This window comes from Spea bombifrons, chromosome 1 (genome assembly GCF_027358695.1).
Source record: "Spea bombifrons isolate aSpeBom1 chromosome 1, aSpeBom1.2.pri, whole genome shotgun sequence".
Lineage (NCBI taxonomy): Eukaryota > Metazoa > Chordata > Amphibia > Anura > Pelobatidae > Spea > Spea bombifrons.
Window position 1 is genome coordinate 104,999,375 of NC_071087.1, and position 18,968 is coordinate 105,018,342.

At 40.0% G+C, this 18,968-nt stretch overlaps 3 protein-coding genes across 3 annotated transcripts in view; 1 reads left to right on the plus strand and 2 right to left on the minus strand.

The window, feature by feature from the left end:
* Positions 1 to 18,968, minus strand: part of ISCA1 (iron-sulfur cluster assembly 1) — a 521,537-nt gene that overhangs the window by 479,306 nt on the left and 23,263 nt on the right. The window lies entirely within an intron of this gene.
* AOPEP (aminopeptidase O (putative)) overlaps positions 1 to 18,968 on the plus strand; it is a 150,518-nt gene that overhangs the window by 5,107 nt on the left and 126,443 nt on the right. The window contains exons 3-4 of the mRNA XM_053467370.1: positions 10,358 to 11,214; positions 11,895 to 12,061. Of these exons, the coding sequence (XP_053323345.1) occupies positions 10,433 to 11,214; positions 11,895 to 12,061 (949 nt within the window). The 5' untranslated portion in view covers positions 10,358 to 10,432. The remainder of the gene's footprint in view (positions 1 to 10,357; positions 11,215 to 11,894; positions 12,062 to 18,968) is intronic.
* On the minus strand, positions 6,615 to 9,342 carry LOC128497441 (ubiquitin carboxyl-terminal hydrolase 36-like). Its single transcript, XM_053467526.1, has 2 exons — positions 9,161 to 9,342; positions 6,615 to 8,697 (listed from the first exon to the last, which is right to left on the minus strand). The coding sequence occupies exons 1-2, from the start codon at positions 9,340 to 9,342 to the stop codon at positions 6,615 to 6,617; spliced, it is 2,265 nt and encodes a 754-aa protein (XP_053323501.1).

Sequence of the window (18,968 nt, forward strand, 5' to 3'; positions counted from 1 at the left end):
TTGGAATACCCTGGGCTGTCTAGTTTTCAAAAATATATGACTTGATGGGGTAAATTGCATTGGCCGGGTTCAAAGATACCCGAAATGGCACATGGGGGGAAGAATTACCAGATTTGGAAAAAATGGCTTTGAAATAGCAAAACGCTACCTGTACTTATTGCCCCATAATGGGTAGAAAAAAGCAAAAAAACATAAAAACATTGGGTATTTCTAAACTCAGGACAAATAGTAGAATCTATTTAGCAGGTTTTTTCATTACCTTTTATAGATGAGTAAAAGATTTTTCAACTAAAAGTTAGAAACAGTCATTTTTTTCTAAATTTTTCACCATATTTTATAATTTTTTAATAGTAAATAATATGATACAATCAAAACAATGTCATCTAAAGAAAGCCCTTCTTGTCCTGAAAAAAACAATATCTAATGTGTGTGGGTTCAGTAAACGGGAAAGAAGAAAATTACAGCTAAACACGAGCAGCGCAGAAATGTTAAAAAGGCCATTGTCACAAAGGGTACAAAAAGTAAAATCAGCCTTTGTCTCGAAGGGGTTAAAGTATGTGTGTGCCGCGCAGTTTAAAATATCATGGAGCTATATTTATATTTATTTTTAAAACCATATACAGACTCACTAGCATCGAAATAAGAATTTATACTTGCATGCGTTATGCTGTGTTCCCGAGGCTGATTTTACATAGCTGTTCACCCATATATTTCCTAATCAATTTGTAAACACAACGTATAGGTAAAGAGCTAACACTGGCAATGTGACTCCTTGTCACGGCTAGCAGAAATCTGTGGAGACCCTTACTGGCCTTAATCCTTTCCATGTTCACCAGCAACATCATTTTTAGAGGTACTGAGAATGAATCCTAACCCAAGAGGAACTTTTCCCATCCGCCAATATTTTGACCAAATGGATGTTTTTAATCTCTGAGTGCAAAACTGTGTTAATATTTTCTGATTTTGCCTGATACAGATCTTCAGAATAAAATTTTACATAATGTGTCTCCTACTAATGGTTTATCAATACTAATATACACACACACACACACACACACACACACACACACACACACACACACACTGTTCCAATCCTATGACTTTAAATGGCTGATTATCTCTTTATTTATGGAATGAACTATTCTTTGCTAAGTTATTGTGTTTCCTGGTCATACTGAAGCTTGTCTGTGGTCAGGCAGATCACAATCACAGATCTGTTCAGCTCCTGAGTTGGACCAAGTCATGTAACCCCCAGAACAAATCAATTTTCCACACTTTGGTTTGCATTTAAAATAAGATGGGCAATGTTCCAAATATGGGACAAGGGACTTCTACATTTAGAATTGCACTTAAAAAGGTGTTTCCATCACACCCAATACTAATATGATTTTGTTTAAGTATAATGTTATAAATGACAGCAGGTATTACAAGAAATGTCCCATGATCAAGTTCACAAATGTAGTTGTAATGCATTTCTGTAAAATAGAATGGAATAAAAACACTCTTCTGTAACTGTCAAAACACCATGGGGTCTATTAAATAATGAGAGAGTTGGTAGGAGAGTTTGCAGGAAGGTTGGGGTTTCACCTTCTTGACTGCATTTCACATTGATGGCGCATCCTCAATAAGCTTCTGCAGCAGGACCTTAGCTAATCCTGTAAAATGCATAGTTAAATCAGTGATTTACCTCTCCTCGCCTATTAAATTGTGCATGTTATGAGACAAGTTCCATCCTTCTTGCCAGAGTTTGCCCCCTCTTAATGAATAGTGAAGAAACATAAGCCCTCTTCTCCTGTCTACTCTTCCTATACAAGCCTGCACAAATATGCTGTGTGTGTGTTTGCTGTCAACTACAGTTCGTATCAATGTCTATTTCCCCCCCTATATTATCGCTATATAGCTATCTGTATATATATATATCATTTTGTACAGCAATGGTTATGTTTTAATGTATTCTGGGAAGCTGTAAATATACAAAGTGAACACTAGAGGGCGTGTGGATTGTATTCTTTGGAAGGAATAAACTTTCCATGAGTCTCTGATTACTGCATTCAATTTGAAAGCAAACACACCTCACTCATTTCATGTATGATAGTATTTGACTAATAAACTAAATACGCCAAAATGTACAGCTAATAAACTCATTTGTTGGAAATGATCGCGTCTGGTTGAACCAATGTAAACTCACTAGGAGCATTGTGACGAAAAAGGCATGCTTTTGGTAAAAGACATGTAGCCTGGTTTTGATGCAAACTGCATATCCATTCAGCTTATATGTGAGCGTAGTAAATTTAAGGATTGGTGGTAATGCAAAAGTAAGAAATATTTGGAATTTTGTCGCTTTGGAATTATTCTGTGCTGTATATTATATAATTGTATACAAATAAAATGCTAGTATTTTTTGTAAATCTAATCGACAGCTGGGCACATTAGCAAGTCTCTCACAAAAGTAAATAATACTTCAGTGAGAATCCAATCGCTTCCTTTTACATTGCATCAGTACATTCTCATTTAAAAAAAAAAAATTTGGTGCAGTTTATGTATTTTCCCACCAAAGAGAAGACCTTTTGTTTTCCACATGAAGGTTATTATGCAGAATGTTAATGGTCCCTCTGTTAGTAAAATGAAATTATATACTGTGAATATTTAACTATAAACTGGAAAAGTCATCTAATGCAATCTCAAAGGATTTATTAAAATGCACTCATGTGCACACTCGGTGTTTCATAATTGACTAGAAGTGCTGATTTGAAAGCTGTACTTTTTTGAGATATTATGTGCATAAGTGTGTAGTGGTTTTCAGCCTTAAAATGTGACAAGATTATTTTTTTTTCTCGCCATGTGTTTGCATTGCCTCTGGTTCTGTGATGTTGCAGATGTATTTCTTAGATTATTCATGGCTAAGTTTGTTCATCTACAACTAGAACCCAATGACACTCGATTCCCTAGTTTAATATATACTTTTATCACACAAGCCATAGTAGCCAACGATAGCAGCAGCCAACACTTCTATCATGCCAAGACACTATGTATTAGGGCTGCAACAACTAATCGATAAAATCGATAATAATCGATAATGAAATTCGTTGCCAACGAATTTCATTATCGATTAGTTGAATCGATTATTATCGATTATAAAACGAGGGTTTTTTCAGAGCAAACGCTCTGAAAAATACCCCTCATTATATAACCCGTTTGAGTGACTCACAGCAGCAGCTCCTACTTACCAGTCCCTCCCTGTAATCACTGTGACAACTGGCCCCGCCCCCTTCCTTCTCCCAGAAGGCCAGAACCACATGGCTGTGACACTCATCTAACTGTAAGTATAAAATTAATATTTGGGCTACTGAAAGTTAGGGGAGGTGGGGGTTAATTTAGGGTCAGTTATGGTTAATGGGGTGTTTAGGGGCAGTTATGGTTAATGGGGTGTTTAGGGGCAGCTATGGTTAATGGGGTGTTTAGGGACAGTTATTGTTAATGGGGTGTTTAGGGACAGTTATTGTTAATGGGGTGTTTAGGGTTAATTTAGGGGCAGTTATGGTTAATGGGGTGTTTAGGGTTAATTTAGGGTAGTTGTTTTGATGGGGTATTTAGAGTTAATTTAGGGGTAGTTATGGTTAATGGGGTGTTTAGGGTTAATTTAATGATGAGGACTGAGGGTTAATTTAATAAAGTTAACTTAAGGTGCAGTTAGAGATAAAGGGGGGCAGACTAAAGGGAATCTAAATCCTGGGGGCAGTGAAGATTAACCCAGTACTTATTTATAAAAGTATGGTGTCAGTGTGATGCGAACGGGTCTGTGACTCTATGAGGGGACTATGAGATATCTGGGGGGTATAAGGCATATCTGGGGAGGACGGAGTGACATATCTGGGGGTATAAGGCATATACATTATATAAGGCATATTTGGGGAGGGCAGTGTGGCATGTCTGGGGAGGACGGAGTGGTGTATCAGGGTGTATAAGGCATATCTGGGGCCACAGTGGCATATCTGGGGGTAGAGTGGAGTGGCATATGTGGGGAGGGCAGCGTGGCATGTCTGGGGAGGATGGAGTGGTGTATCAGGGGGTATAAGGCGTATCAGGCACAGTGGCATATGTGGGAGGCAGCGTGGAGTGGCATATGTGGGAGGCAGCATGGAGTTGCATATGTGGGAGGCAGCGTGGCGTGGTATATGTGGGAGGCAGCGTGGAGTGGTATATGTGGGAGGCAGCGTGGAGTGGCATATGTGGCAGGCAGCGTGGAGTGGTATATGTGGGAGGCAGCGTGGAGTGGTATATGTGGAGTGGTATATGTGGGAGGCAGCGTGGAATGGTATATGTGGAGTGGTATATGTGGGAGGCAGCGTGGAGTGGCATGTCTGGGAGGCAGCGTGGAGTGGCATGTCTGGGAGGCAGCGTGGAGTGGCATGTCTGGGAGGCAGCGTGGTATGTCGGGTTGGCAGCATGGCATGTCTGGGAGGCAGCGTGGCAAGCCTGGGCTCAAATGTGCATAAATTGGGGGTGCTGGTTGGGAAATAAAGACAAGAAATGCATTTTATCAAAGTTTTTTTTTATTCTGCTGTTTGTATTTAATATCATTTTAAATAAATGAAAAATTTACATTCATTTTTTTTATCCGATTAATCGACAAAATAATCGGCCAACTAATCGATTATGAAAATAATCGTTAGTTGCAGCCCTACTATGTATATGAAAATATATGTGATATATATTATTGATACCTGTAATTAAACGCCTAGAATGCACAGGCAGCCAGTACATGCTGGAATCTGAGTGATATTAGTCTGATTGAATGACACCATCTATATGAAATGTTGTTTATATATATATATATATATATATATATATATATATATATATATATATATATATATATATATATATATATATATATATATTAATATATGATTGCTAACAGCAATCACACTCTGCAAGTGAGAAAGCTGCAGTTCAGGTAAGGGGTTGGGGAGGTTGTATGAGCAAGTACACATAATAAAGGGAATGAATGAAAGTATATGAAATGAGTGAATGAATGTTTGTGAATGAGTGTGGGGGGGATATAGTATTTGCTATAAGACGACCCTGATTATAAGACGACCCCCCAAAATCTGAATATAAAATTAGGGAAAACTGTAAACTATCTCTTTATTTTTTCTTTTATTATTTTGTTTTTATTTCCTTTTATTTTCCAACCCCCCCCCCCCAGTTATGCACATCTGCCCCCAGGCTTATACCCCTATATGCCACTCTGGCATTTAGGGGGTTAAAAGGCATATTATGGGGCAGAGTGGCACATAGGGAGGTATAAGGCATTTCAGGAGGCAGAGTGGCGTATAGAGGGTTAAAAGGCATTTCTGGAGGCAGAGTGGCATTAAGGGGGTTAAAAGGCATTTCATAGAGCATTCTGCCTACTGATCTCTGACAGCCAGGGAAGGTCTGCGCGATGGACGCAGACAACCCCCGCTGCTAACAGCACCTCCTAACGGCTGCAGTAGTTTGTTCCTTATAAATCTCCAAATCCATATAATTACCTCTTCCTCGGTATCCTCGCTGTGAAAAATCATGAAACGCCTTATTTGATCGCACTTTATTGTTTGTAATACTGACCTTTCCTTTCCTAAATGTACCGCTGCATTGTGGACATTCCCTGGGACGGAGTAAAGAGTACACGAGGCAGAGGGGGTTAAGGATTACGTAAAAGAAATGAAGACTGTGTATCTAGGAAGCGGACTGCGGATCCATATCTCGCCTGGTTGAAGCCCTGAACGGGAGAAACGCGTTGCGTCCTGGACTGCAGCATATTTTATATTGTTTCGATTTTAATTTTGGTTCGCAAACTTTATTTTTGAACAAAATAAACAGAAGGCTTTGAATTGATATTACGTCTTCTTATCTCTACTGAGTAGCAACAGTATATGTGGAGGTCCTGGGTATGTAAGTTGAGAAGCTATACTTTTAGTGTACTCTATTACATTCTTGCTTTCATATTTTTATGTTCACAAGATTTCCCAAAACCGGGATACACTGTTATATTCAGGTTCTGCGTTGTTGTTCTTTATTAGATTGCGCTGAGCACACTTAAACACATGTGTCTATTCTGCAATTTTAAATTTGATCTCGCCTTTCTGTTGGAAAGAATTGGAGATAGATTTCTGCAACATAGTCTCTCATACAGAACATTCAGAACCCTAGGAGAAAAAAAGCAATATGACACAGGATTTGGGTCTTGCAAATGCGATCTACTTTAATTAGAGGGTAATTCTCTTGTTCTTTTTGATGCATTTTGATGGCGCTTTACATATTCCTTTCATCTGCTCAGTAAGGATATTCCATACTGGAACAGCGATGCAAGTGTGTGACTGACCAGAAGTTGCGTTGGTTCTGCCGAGACTGGTAACCGTTACATAGGCTGAAAAAAGACATGCGTCCATCCAGTCCAGCCTTTCCTATATCGGTTAATTGCTGTTGATTGAAAAGAAGGCAAAAAACCCCCAGTTTGTGGCTCTTTCCAATTTTGCAACAAACTAGGGGGGGAAAATTCCTTCTTCACCCCAGAATGGCAGTCGGATCTCTCCTTGGATCAAGAAGCTACTAGTCTCCACTGGTCTATCTTAGCATCCCCAGCACTGTAAACAGCATCTCAACAGCCAACGTAGCACTCTGGCCCCATACGATGTATGGGGCAGCTTCTTCTCCGCGTTGGAAGCGTGCTTATGACTCTTGTGACCACCCTGGCTGTCCCGCGCAAGCACGGAGGCTGTAGTTTCTTCTCGTTTTACGAGTCTCTGACCTCTAGCAGCATCACGTCCCTTATTTGGCTGACTCTCCTCTTTCAAAAGCTTGCCACTTTCTTTCTTCTTCGTTGCCTCACACGCTTTCTTTTGAGAGCTTTGGTGTGATGCATGCGGATGGCTTTTGCTACGTGTTACGGTCTTCTGGGCAGCTTTCTTGGTGTCTGTTGGTTCTGGGGAAGTGACGCCCTTGACTGGACTCCTGGACTGCTCCAACCTGGTATCACAGTCCATTTTCCCCTTTTTCTCCACGTAAGAGGAATCCTGTTTTAAATCCTTTATCCCATTTTGTTTCCTGGGTGGGTGGGTTACTCCTGGATCTTTCTCTATCTGCTTTGTATTGGCTTCTGGAGTTTTGCTTTTATAGGAGTTACTACAAGTTCCAGAAGAAGCTGCAGCAGACTGGGTGTATCCCAAACTCTCATGGCGCGGTCTGGAAATGTGATTTCTCCTTCCTCTCCTTCCTCTCCTTCCCCGCTTGATAGCCCTTTTGGCAGTTACTCGATATTTGGCAGAGGGGGGTGACATGGTGATCAAGGCCTCACGTCCACTTGTCAGAGTGGCTGAAGTGGATTTTAGAGCACTGGCTTCACTCAGCTTCCCTTTAGACACAGAAGCATCATGTTTCCTGGATTCTGGAATCCTTTCGTAAAACAGGACATAAGCTTTCTGGTTCAACACAACCTCGATGTTGCAGGCATGAACACGGGAATCATTCATCTTATACCACTGCCCATTACTAGCTTTTACATAGCAGTAATAGTGTCCTGCATGGCAGCTGTACCCAGAATGCACCAGGACAGCGTATAGTCCATACAGAACAGGCTCTCCAGTACTCTGGGACATATATGGACGGATGTTTAGCAATTCCGAGTAACCCACGCACTTAGTGATCTTATCTCCGTTGGCAAACCGCTTTAGACACAGGGTCAGGACGTTTGAGGCTCGGTGGATACTGAAACTCTTGCTAGCTGGAACCCTTTTGTTACATTGTGCACACATATATGCATTGTCTCCGCTTAGAATTTCTGGCTTGATAAATAATTCCAGAGCACGGTCAACATTTTTTGCGTGCTTGATCTCCAGTGCAATGTCCAGATAGGTGTCGTATGTGTCAGAAACACTCCTACACACAGAACACTCCACACGAGAACGTAAATAGCCACCAAAGATCTGGTGAACCAAGGTGGTTGCCTGACTCTGGCGGTCCAACATGTCGTACCCATTCAGGCAAGCCCTTTGCATGGAGTCAAGAGTGTAGCATAAGAATTCGTGTGCATCCTCTTGACTTCCAAGACAGAAATGTGGAGCAATTGTCTCTAGGTCTCGGGTGAAGCAAACAGGTTTGATGGCGCTTCCGCTGTTTTCAAAGACTTGGATGACATGATTCCGCATTACACAAAGCATACAGAATCCACCCTGATGACAATTGCAGGTATAGTCTGTAGAGAGCAGATAGTTAGCCAGAGGTGGGGTGTAGGTGAGACACTGCACGGTAGAGTTTAAGAAGCAGGTATTCCCCAGATTCTTAAGTCCGGCTCCCACTCTGGAAACTCTCTCCCAATTCATAGCCAGCTTATCCGCTGGGAAGAGAACCTTCTGAGGCAGTGGGATGCCATCTGCACTGCAGAAAGGTAGGTAAGAAGTCTGCCTCTGGATTCCAACTTGAAATTCAGGGTTCAGGAAAATATATTTGGTTTTGGGGGTTCCCAGTTGTAATTGGAACTTGGTGGCTTCTGTCTCAAACGCAGTCTTCTGCTGAAAGATCTTATTAGCAGAAGAAGCCACCAATATCCCCAATTTCCCATCCTCTGAATCCTTTTCGCCAAGCTCCAGGGCATCTTTAAATTTCTCCACCATGTTTAGGCAATTGGAGAATATAAATTCGCTGATCAGAAAAATCCTGTGACAGGCACTATGAATAGCAGCTCACACTGGCAAACTGATTCTGAGGGTCAAATCTTGCATTCTGCAGGTATAAGGTGTTGCGTTGACAGAATGCGTTGTGACCTCACAATTCTTCCCAGAATGCATTGTGACCTCACGATTCTTCCCATGGACAGAATGCATTTTAACACAACATGATGAAATATGACATGTAGTCTATAAACACAATCCTTTTTTTTTTTTATTTTTTATTAAATGAATCCTCCAACCAGTAAACGGCAGCAACAAAACGGTATACAAAGAAAACAAAAGGATAATATAGAAACTTCATACATACATTTTTAAAAACTTATAGAGCGTTTTTATTGAAGATACAATAAGTGCAATAAAATGTTAATCTGATACAACTAGTCGACTTAGTGTGTTACTCTCTGTATTTTTATGTCGCTTTAAAAAAAAAACGTTATAGAATTCTTTACTGAGTGACAATATTGCAGGTAAGTACTGTTCTAGCAGCCATATGATAACGGTTCCAGTCCTCTGAAGCCTTACCGACACAGGCTATCAGCACATCAGTCATCTGCCCTTTAGTTCGTGATTCGGGTGTTCTGCGGTCTCCGGTAACTGCAGCCACCGTCTCTTCCTTCCCAGTAAACGACATCCCGGAAGCAACCTCTGTCACAGGGGGCGTGGCTTCAGCGGAAGGGCCAATCAGTGAAGACGAGGTACTTGTTGGTTATCTTCTACTGCAATTCAAACCCGTGATAGTTGTTGGGTGAAGGCATTGTATACGCTGGGCGGGTTTGTACGGGCCTCACTGCTACAGGCCACCTGCGGAAATGTATCTTAACGACAAGCTACCAACTAAAGTTACAATGTAGAATGTGCCGTTTACGCTAAAGACGTAGCAAAGACTCTTACAGTGCCTCCCGACATGTGAATATGATTGAGACAATTTTCATTTGGACAAAAGTGTTACCCAATGTACAGCTTTATGAATTGTAATACATTTGGTGAAATGCAAATTGATTTTAATTGAGTATGACTTATGACTTTTTCTCCGTATTCAATAAAATAAAGTATTACTTATAAAATATTTCTGTGACATTTGCAATGATATATTTAATTTATAACACTGTTAGGAGTGTCTGCATTAATAAAGTATTCCCTTGTTCATCTGCCCAGGTTCCCAATATCCTCAGGTGGAGTTCTATCGAGAGATACAGTCCTACTAACATCAGAAACGCAGGGCGTGGTGTAAATAAACATCTATATACCAACATAATAAATGGCCTGAACTAACTGTATGTTCTGGAGCATCAAACTCCAGCTATGGTGGTGAACCTCGGTCACATTTAGCCCTGCTGATCTCTAATCTGGATTCATTGGAGGGGGGAGTTGATTGGTCCGACAAATAAATAATATATATACGTTTTTTATTGAACCATATAATAGCCTAACTATCTGGTTATAACTAAAACTTAGATTATATGCTCCCAATACTTTTTAAATACCATTTGCTTGGTGTGTGCTGATTCCTTGCTTTCCTGTATGTCTATGTTGGGACCTTTGGTAGGTATATGCGTGTCAGGTGTGTATTTTTATGAAATTATGTCATATCTTTGTTTTTCTTGTAAGTATACTGACTTTCATTATTTTTCTTTCTCTACAGGGAGTAACTCTGGGGATTGTTCTCATCATGCTGTGTTTGTTGCAGTGCAGCTGAGGCTATAAAAGCGTTGTCACCAAGGATGGAGCAAAGTGCGGACGATTTGCCTTTAATGGCCAACACAAGTCACATTCTTGTGAAACATTATTTTGTAGACCTTGACGTGTGCTTTGACAGTCAAGTCATCACTGGTATCATTGTTTTGTTTCTCAACCCAGTTAGTGAACATGAAAGACTTGCGAAAGAAGCTTGCCCAGTTCAGCCATCTAAAACCTGCAAAAAAGAGGAATCTGAAAGTTTGTCTCATGCACCGCCCGTCAGATGCTGCTTGTCAAACACCAGGAAGGAATACCCAGCTGTCTGTACAATAGGTGAGAACGATACTTCTACAAAGTATGAGCACTATGGCAACAATAATCGGGCCTCTGGGAATACTTGTTCAGAGAGCCGCTGTGACAGAGGGAATCATGGGAGTAGGGATTTCGTTTTGGTGCTGGACTGCTGTGATTTATCCGTGTTAAAGGTCGAGGAAGTGGATGTCGCCGCTGTGCCAGGTATTGAAAAATGCATGAGCTCTCCTTGGCCAGGGGAGAAGTCTGAAGAGCAGAGAAGTCTCAGCAGTGAAATGTTATCTGAACTTGTGGCACTACCTGACAGCCCGTGGAAAGAACAGCTGTGTTACTATACTCGCTGTAGCCAGGCACCTGGGTGCGGGGAACTCGCGTTTGTCTCGGACACATGGAGCCTTCAGATCAGCAAACCAGGAGTTGAGATGCCAAGTAAATTCCCCTCGGTTATAAGGATATGTTACAAAACAACTTCGCAAGGACGCTCAGTAAAGTGGACCAAAGACCAAAGTGGAAGGTTGGTGGCTGGGGCTAAAAACAAAACCAAAAATAAACAAACTACTCTCAAATACAAGTATAAGAAATCTGCTCAGATTACATTTGCCTTTAAAACACAGTAAATATAATTGGCATCCCTGTGTAGTTCGGTTCAAATTGAGATGACAGGAAAGAAGGTCGCTATATAGCACTTTGGGGTTTTACAGGGTTACATCTCTTAAGCTGGGATCTAGGAGCAGTTTTGTGAGCATTTGAAGTTAAAATAAATAACTTTTGTGTTTATCAACATACACTGAAGTTATTAATTGGAGGGCAACGCATCTAAAAGATGAGGTCCTTTCATGTTAATAGATGGTGATTGTCATTTTTGTACTAAAGTTGAATAGAAAATTCACCCATACAAACGAAGAAAGCAGCCAACCAAATATGTGGCAAGAAGGGTTCTAGAATAAAAAATCTGTAACTGAAAAGCTTTTTTGTAATTCACAATATTAAGACATTTTAATGTACTTGCGTCCTTTACTAATGAATAACATATAATGTTTGTCAGGGAAAATGACTTAACTTTATTATTTTTTATTTGTATAAGTCTGGTCGTAAGATTTACACCTTCTTGGGTTTTTTTTTGTTTGTTTTTGTTTTACAACATTTGTTGTTCTTGTATAAATTATGTAATGACAGTTGTATTTTCCTAACCAGGCCATGTGTCTATACCATTGGATCTCCAATTAACAACCGAGCACTATTTCCATGCCAAGAGCCACCAGTGGCTATGTCAACATGGCAGGCCGCAGTCCGAGCTGCTGCTCCTTTTGTTGTTTTAATGAGTGGTGAAAACTCTTCTACCCCAAAGCATTGTAATGAAGGTAAGGCTGTTCTAACGCTAAGCTGTACCACGTACTTCACCAAATATATGCAGAACTTAGGAGCCCATACAACCTTAAACGTTTTAAAAATATTTCAGCATTTCATATTACCAGCTTCATTATGGATTATGATGGGCCAACTAAACTGAACTTCTGCAGAAGAATTGAGCTAGTTTTGCAGAATGCAAAGATAAATCGGTGAGATACCTTTCATCTAATGCCCTCACGCCATACAGGACTAGCTCAGCCCTCTTGCAATGGTCTGTTGGGGTTCATAATGTAGCATTTAGTCAAAGAATTGAACTCTTCAACGCGCCTTCAAAGTATGTTTATGAAAAACACCGTCTTTCCCTGCTAAACTACTTTGCACCAGTAGCCATTAAGTAGCTATTATGTAGCACTTAATACTTTGGAATTATTGGGCTCAAATCGAGTTTTCCAAAATCCAAGGTAATGGGAAATGTAAAAGAAAAAATGAATGCAAAAACACTATTTTCTGGGGGTAAGCGATTAATCTACCATTTGCATTTAGCCATGTTACTTTAAAACTCCTCCCAATGAACACTTTTTTCAATATAAAATCTCTGTCGTCTACGCAGATGAAAGCAAACCTCGTGGTAACCCGCTTTGCACCTGCTTTGCGTACATGTATCAGTATTAAGGAAATTGTTTTATATCCTTTTCCCCCCTTTATGTTTTAATGTCCTCCCGTTTGCAAACACATTGAGGGATTCTGCAGAACACCGCCCCTCCCACCACGCATTTGTCTTTTCCCCACCATTCACCTTCAAGGCTTACAGGTGAGGTGTACACATTTCCTACTTGCCAAAGAGCAAGCATACTGCACTTCCTGGCAGCCAAGTCCAGTGCCTGCTTGTCTGAGGACCCCTTCGCGCAGAAGAGCCCTCTCCAGACACTGAAGGGGACAGCGCTCTGGAGCTGCAGCGTATCAATAATAGATTTCAAAAATACCCAGGTCCTCCTATAATTTCTCTGTGGTAGCCTACTTAAGTAAAGAAAAACGGCCCACTCCCTGCCTTAAAGATGTAATACATATCAGCAGCAAGCCTGGACCACTGCCTGAACCACTGAGTCAGAAGAGTAACATGCAGAATGCGCTTGGGCAGCCTCGCACCAAGTATAGTCACATATTTATTGAAAGTTGGGAGATGTATGAAAGCACCATCTGAGAGATACCAAATATGTCAGAAAAAAGAATGTGTTCTCTTTAACCTTTTCAATACCCGCATGATGTGTTTTATTACAATGAAAACTGAAAGAAACGTAGGCTGGGTGATAAACGCCATCTTTTTTGTGAAATGAGCTTAAATTATTTTTGCAATTTTGGGACTGCTGGTGCGCTTGTCCTTGCTAAACCCTCCCGTCTTTCTGATAATCTAGTTAATATTTATGTACACATGGTTATAAGAACTGACAGACGGAATCTGCCGATCAATGAAATGCCATGGGGCTTCTGCACACAAGCCGATAGCTTCCCAAATGTATAGTGCAGACTAGAACAGGAAGAGAGGACATTCTGCAAGGTGGGGTTTTAACAGCTATGCCATTTTTTGTGATTAAACAAACATATATTTAGTGTATGGATATATAATGGATACTGTGAGTAGTGTTCATGCAGGGAAACTGCCCTACTTGTGAAATAAGTTGCTGCGTTTCTATCAATAAACAGTCTACCAGAAATAATCCTCTAATCTGAAGTAGACAGTGTATTGAAGCTTGAGTGAAGAAGCATGTCTGGGTTCTTGTTAAGCCATAAAGGGCAGGCAAAGACAACAGCCTTAATGAGTGTGGAAATAATTATGTCTGAGTCATTTTACTGGAATCTTGTGACTTGAAGCTTGTTTGTCATCACTGTGAATCAGATGATTTAAAGCATCCCAGACAAAGCCAAAAGCCTGTGGTTTCTTCCCTGTTCCTGATGTGGTTCATCCACACCCATGGATTATTATTGTTATGAGGCTCATTAATAATTTAGTGAAGCTCAGAGCAAAGTGTGCAAGTATAAAGCCTGTCCCTGAAAAGACAATGTGAATACAGTACGACTGGGTAAAAAAAAGGGTCCTGACCTAGTATCGCTTCCCAAGACAACCTTTCTCCTTTGGATATTGAAAATCACAATGTATTGTGAAGTACTTAGTCTACGTTCTATTGTTTTGGTGTTCTGCCAACTTCCTTAACAGCTCCGTGTGCCTGATTCAGTGATAGTCTAGGGCAAAGGAGAACAGGTGTTTAAATTGTTATTCATTATTCAGCTGCCAGGGCACTCAGTAAGCGCTAATCCTTCAGTCTCATGTACACATGAATTCATCTGCCCGTCATAGGAGCTAAAACGCATACAAGACAAATTTCCAATTTTTACATGTGTATTTTAAATCCTGCATGTTATTTTATTTATCTGTTTGGAATTACATATACAGTAGTAATTAAAAGTGTAACTGATTCACTCCAGGGACCCCCCACACACAAGAGTTGCACATCACATGTACAAGAGACATCCTCCTATCATTGAACAGTGTCACAATAGATACATTTGTAGCAAAGCGTGCAATGAAAAGGTTTGTGATATGGTTATTTAACCCTTAAGGACCTGGCTGTGCTTAGCCGTAATTTTCTTCTCCTCATTTAGGGTACCCACACAAGTTACGTATTGTTTTTTTTTTTTCAGGACAAGAAATGCTTTTTTGGATACCATCTTTTGATCATGTCATCTAAAAAGTTGAAGAAAAAGCAACTTGTTCCCTCAAATCTGCTCACATGTCCTATTTGAGACATCTTTGAACCCGGCCATTTCAATTTACCCCATCAAACCATTTTTTTGATACCCACAGGGTATTTGAAATGATGGTATTAACTTTTTAGATGCACTAATTTAACCACTAGGCTTTGTTAAAGTTTGTAGTAGACATTTTTTTAACACATATTGTACATCAAATGAGAATTTACAGCTTTTGGTATATATCCCTGTCACATAACACCCCAATATGTGTTCAGTAACATTTCAATGAAAGCACCCATACTTGGGTTTGTTGGGTTGTTTGGGAGGTGCGCTTTTTTTTTTCTTGTCTCCACCTATGCCCTATTTGGGACATCTTTTAAAATATTAAAAAAATATTTAAAATGCTAGTATTTTAACTCTTGCCAGGATTTTTGGAAAGCTACAGCACTAATTTTAGCACTTGCTCATTAAAATAATGTTTAAAAATATTTTTGGACTTTATTCTTTACATTTTGTTGGAACTTGATGGTTCCCCTGATGGTGACATCGCTACATAATTGTTTTTTTGTTTGTTTTTTTTGTTTGTTTTTTACTAATCACATTGTAATTAGAAAGCTGGGCTCAGTGGCTTGCATGGCAGGAGAGTTTTTTTTTTAAAGGGCACAGTCATATTGGAAGAGGCAAAATCTCCCACAGTGAGCTTGTGTGAGCGGCCACAGTGCACGCTGGGCTGGGTTTTTTGGTGTAGCTGAATTCCTATTCTATCGAGGCATTTCAGCGACAATCTTTTAACCCATTCAGTCCCATGTTTCTCACTCTTCTCCCATGCTGAAAAACAAAAAGAAGAAAAAAAATGATTAGTGATTAAAAATTTTTTAAAAAATCACTAAAATAATACAATAAATATTAATTTAAAAAAAAGTGAGCTAAGTGATGTCATTGTGACATCACTGGCATTAATAACATGTTCAAGAGGTCCCCAAGAGGACCTCTAACCAGTGCTTCTGGTTGCTGTGGATCAGACCTGCGCAATATACAGGGGAGATTTTAGACCATTCTTCCTTACGGGACTGCTTAAGATCAGCCGTATTCTCAGGATGTTTCGTGTGAACATCTCTCTTGAGGTCATTGCACAGCAGCTCTAATGTATAAAGAGCAGCTTTGGGCTAGATTTTTATTTTTAAACCATTCTGTAATCGATTTATTTCAATGAAGTGATTAGCGTATGGGTTCACATGATTTCTAACCCACACTGTAAAAGTGATGTACTGCATTTAATATGGACAAGAACAATACAATAATTTGTGTATCATCAGTTAAAACCGATTTTGTCATCATTTTGTGCTGGATCTGGCTGGCAGTATATAGTCGCACATGCACACTGTGGGCCAATGAGCAAGGCTGGAAAACTAACCAAATATAGTGAGGATTCTGATGAACCCCTCTGTGTATTTTTTTTAAAACCTGTATTAGGGGTCAGTTTGTATTTCTGCCTTAGTACAGGTGTGTTGGCTGGTCAGTATCCCTTGTTTGGTTTACTCGAGGACAGAGTTTAACTGTAGTGCGAAATGTGGAAATAGATTGTTTACCAGGGTCATAGACAGGAAATATAAAACACAGAACAAAGGATGGAAATAGCTTGATAGCCGTGGGTCTCACGTGAATCGTTTGACAAATACTGTGTGCCACCCATGTGGATACTGTTTATCATCTTCCAATAACAGTGTTTGTTTTTTCTTTAAACAAAAAATACACACATCTTAAGCGGTTGCTATCATTTAGTGAAGGCAGGATAGACTGTAGTGACCATGGGAATTCCTGCTGTTTATGTTTTATATCTAAATTTCCTGGGGTAATATTTACTCTATCGCTCATTCAGTGAGCCCTCCATCTGCTGGATCAGCATGTCCAAGGGAGGGAAAAGCAGTGTGTGTATGTATAGAAATATGGGAAAATACAACATTCTGTACAGTGCCTCACTGCTTTAGGCAAAGTGTGAAATCTGAACATTCTTTACATTTTAGTTTATTTTTGTAGAGAACAAGTTTGAGACGCTCAACCAAGAGCTAATAGCTGCTTTATAGCCTGTTCTATGGTTCACCCCCTGGTGCCATTGCAGAGAAAAATCTCCATTAACATGTCTGTCTAATCCTGCCCCCCAAAGGCAGTCCAGAACTGAAATCCCCTGCGTGAGGGAGCCAAGAACCCCAGACCCATGTGGTGCCCTTCAAGTTATTGCTGCTAATGGTGGTTTTTTTAAGCTATTGACTGGTGTACTTAGTTTTTCACACATGGCTTTTCCGATGATTATGCATTCTGTTATGTTGTTATGTTAGGGACATTAGACAGTCCCTGGAAGAGCTCTCGTTGTCCTCCTTAGAATTTGAGTTCAAGTGAAACATTTCAAGTACCCATACCTGATGAGTAATCTCCAATGAGAATTGTATCCAATGTTGTTTCAAGGCAATCTGATTGATTGATTGATTATTTTAGGTACTTGCCTTAGGGAGAAGCTGCAGCACCACTCCTCCACCTCAGTACGATGATTCTTATCACTGAATTAGATGGGAGCTCTTTCCACATATGTTCACACTGGTTATATTCCATGCAACACCCTTAAAGCCATTGCTAGAGTTGACATGGGGTAATTATTTCCCATAGCAGGAGATGTGTTCGGCAGTACAGCTCATGCGTGGAGAATAATGGGCGTACTGGGGAAAAGGGGAAATGCATATGGGGAGATTTGCAGCATCTTACAATTTATTTGCAAGGCACCATGAATGTTTTTAAAAGGACCTCTGGGATATCATATACATGTGACTAATGAAATTCTGTTGGAAAAGACTACATATCACTGCCATAAAATATCAGCTCCGTGTGAAGATTGTGTAGTGAAAGTCACCCAAATAGCATGGGACTGGCCGCCTCCAGGTCTGCAGATAACAGAAGTTTATTGAAACTAAAGGAGATAAAGCTTGTTTTTGGGTTTGATGGCGCAGAGCGTCCATATTTAGACAGTCTGGTATCTGTTGGTCTCCTAGGCCTTGGTTGCCAATACACTGGAAACATTTGTTTAATGTTTTAATTAATATTTCTTACCTGTAACACATGATGATGTCCTATGTACCCATTGTAGCTTTATTAGTCATAATTTGATAACCTCTTTAAACAATATTAAAATGTTATCTCTGTCTTAGTTCTGTAACATGCAGTGTAAATAATTCTGCATACTAATGCTCAATCAGTGAATAAATTACCGTATTTGACTTAATTATAAGACGAACCCCCAAAATTTGAATAAAAAAGAGAGCGTGAATATAAGACGACCCTATAGGAAAAAAGTTTTACTAGTAAATATTAATCCACATGTAAACTATTTTTTCATATTTAATAAAAACTATGATTGAAAAAAATGCATTTCTTGTTTTTATTTCCTATTATTTGCCAACCTGCCCCCCAGCTTGAAACCCTGCACCCCACATATGCCTTATACCTCCCTGATATGCCAATCTGCCCCCCCCGACCAGTGCATCGCCGGACTTGTCCCCCGTGTTTCAGATTCCCTGGTGCCTAGTGGGGACAGCTGATGGATGCTACCCGGCATGACTGATTACCGGAAGGTCATGCCAGCGCTCCATCATAGAAGCCCCGGCGTAAGTGTCAGGGGATCTGGATCTTAGTTTTATAGTAAGACCTAAATTTGAGGTCGGATTATAAAACGACCTCAAATATAAGACGAGGGGGATTTTTCAGAGCATTTGCTCTGAAAAAAACCTTGTCTTATATTCGAGCAAATACTGTAGTGGCCAATAATGCCGTCATTCTTTCTTTGGAATATAAGTTGCTTCTTGGTCAGCTGATCTTTTGGTTTTGTTGGAAGGAGGAACAATATTATCTCATTTGAAATGGTTATCTAGCTAGGAATTCACTTTAACTTTTTGTCCAGTGTTTTTGGCAGTTAAATTACATATTTATTTATAGTGCCGTAGCAGATTCTGTAGCACTATTGCGTGAACGTTTACATTAAAATAGATAATATGCATTTTCATGAGTTGAGACACACACAAACACACATACTAACACACACTAACATATGCACGCACATACAGTAAGTTACTTCTATACACACACATACTAACACACACAGTCAGTGATGTAGGGTGGCACACA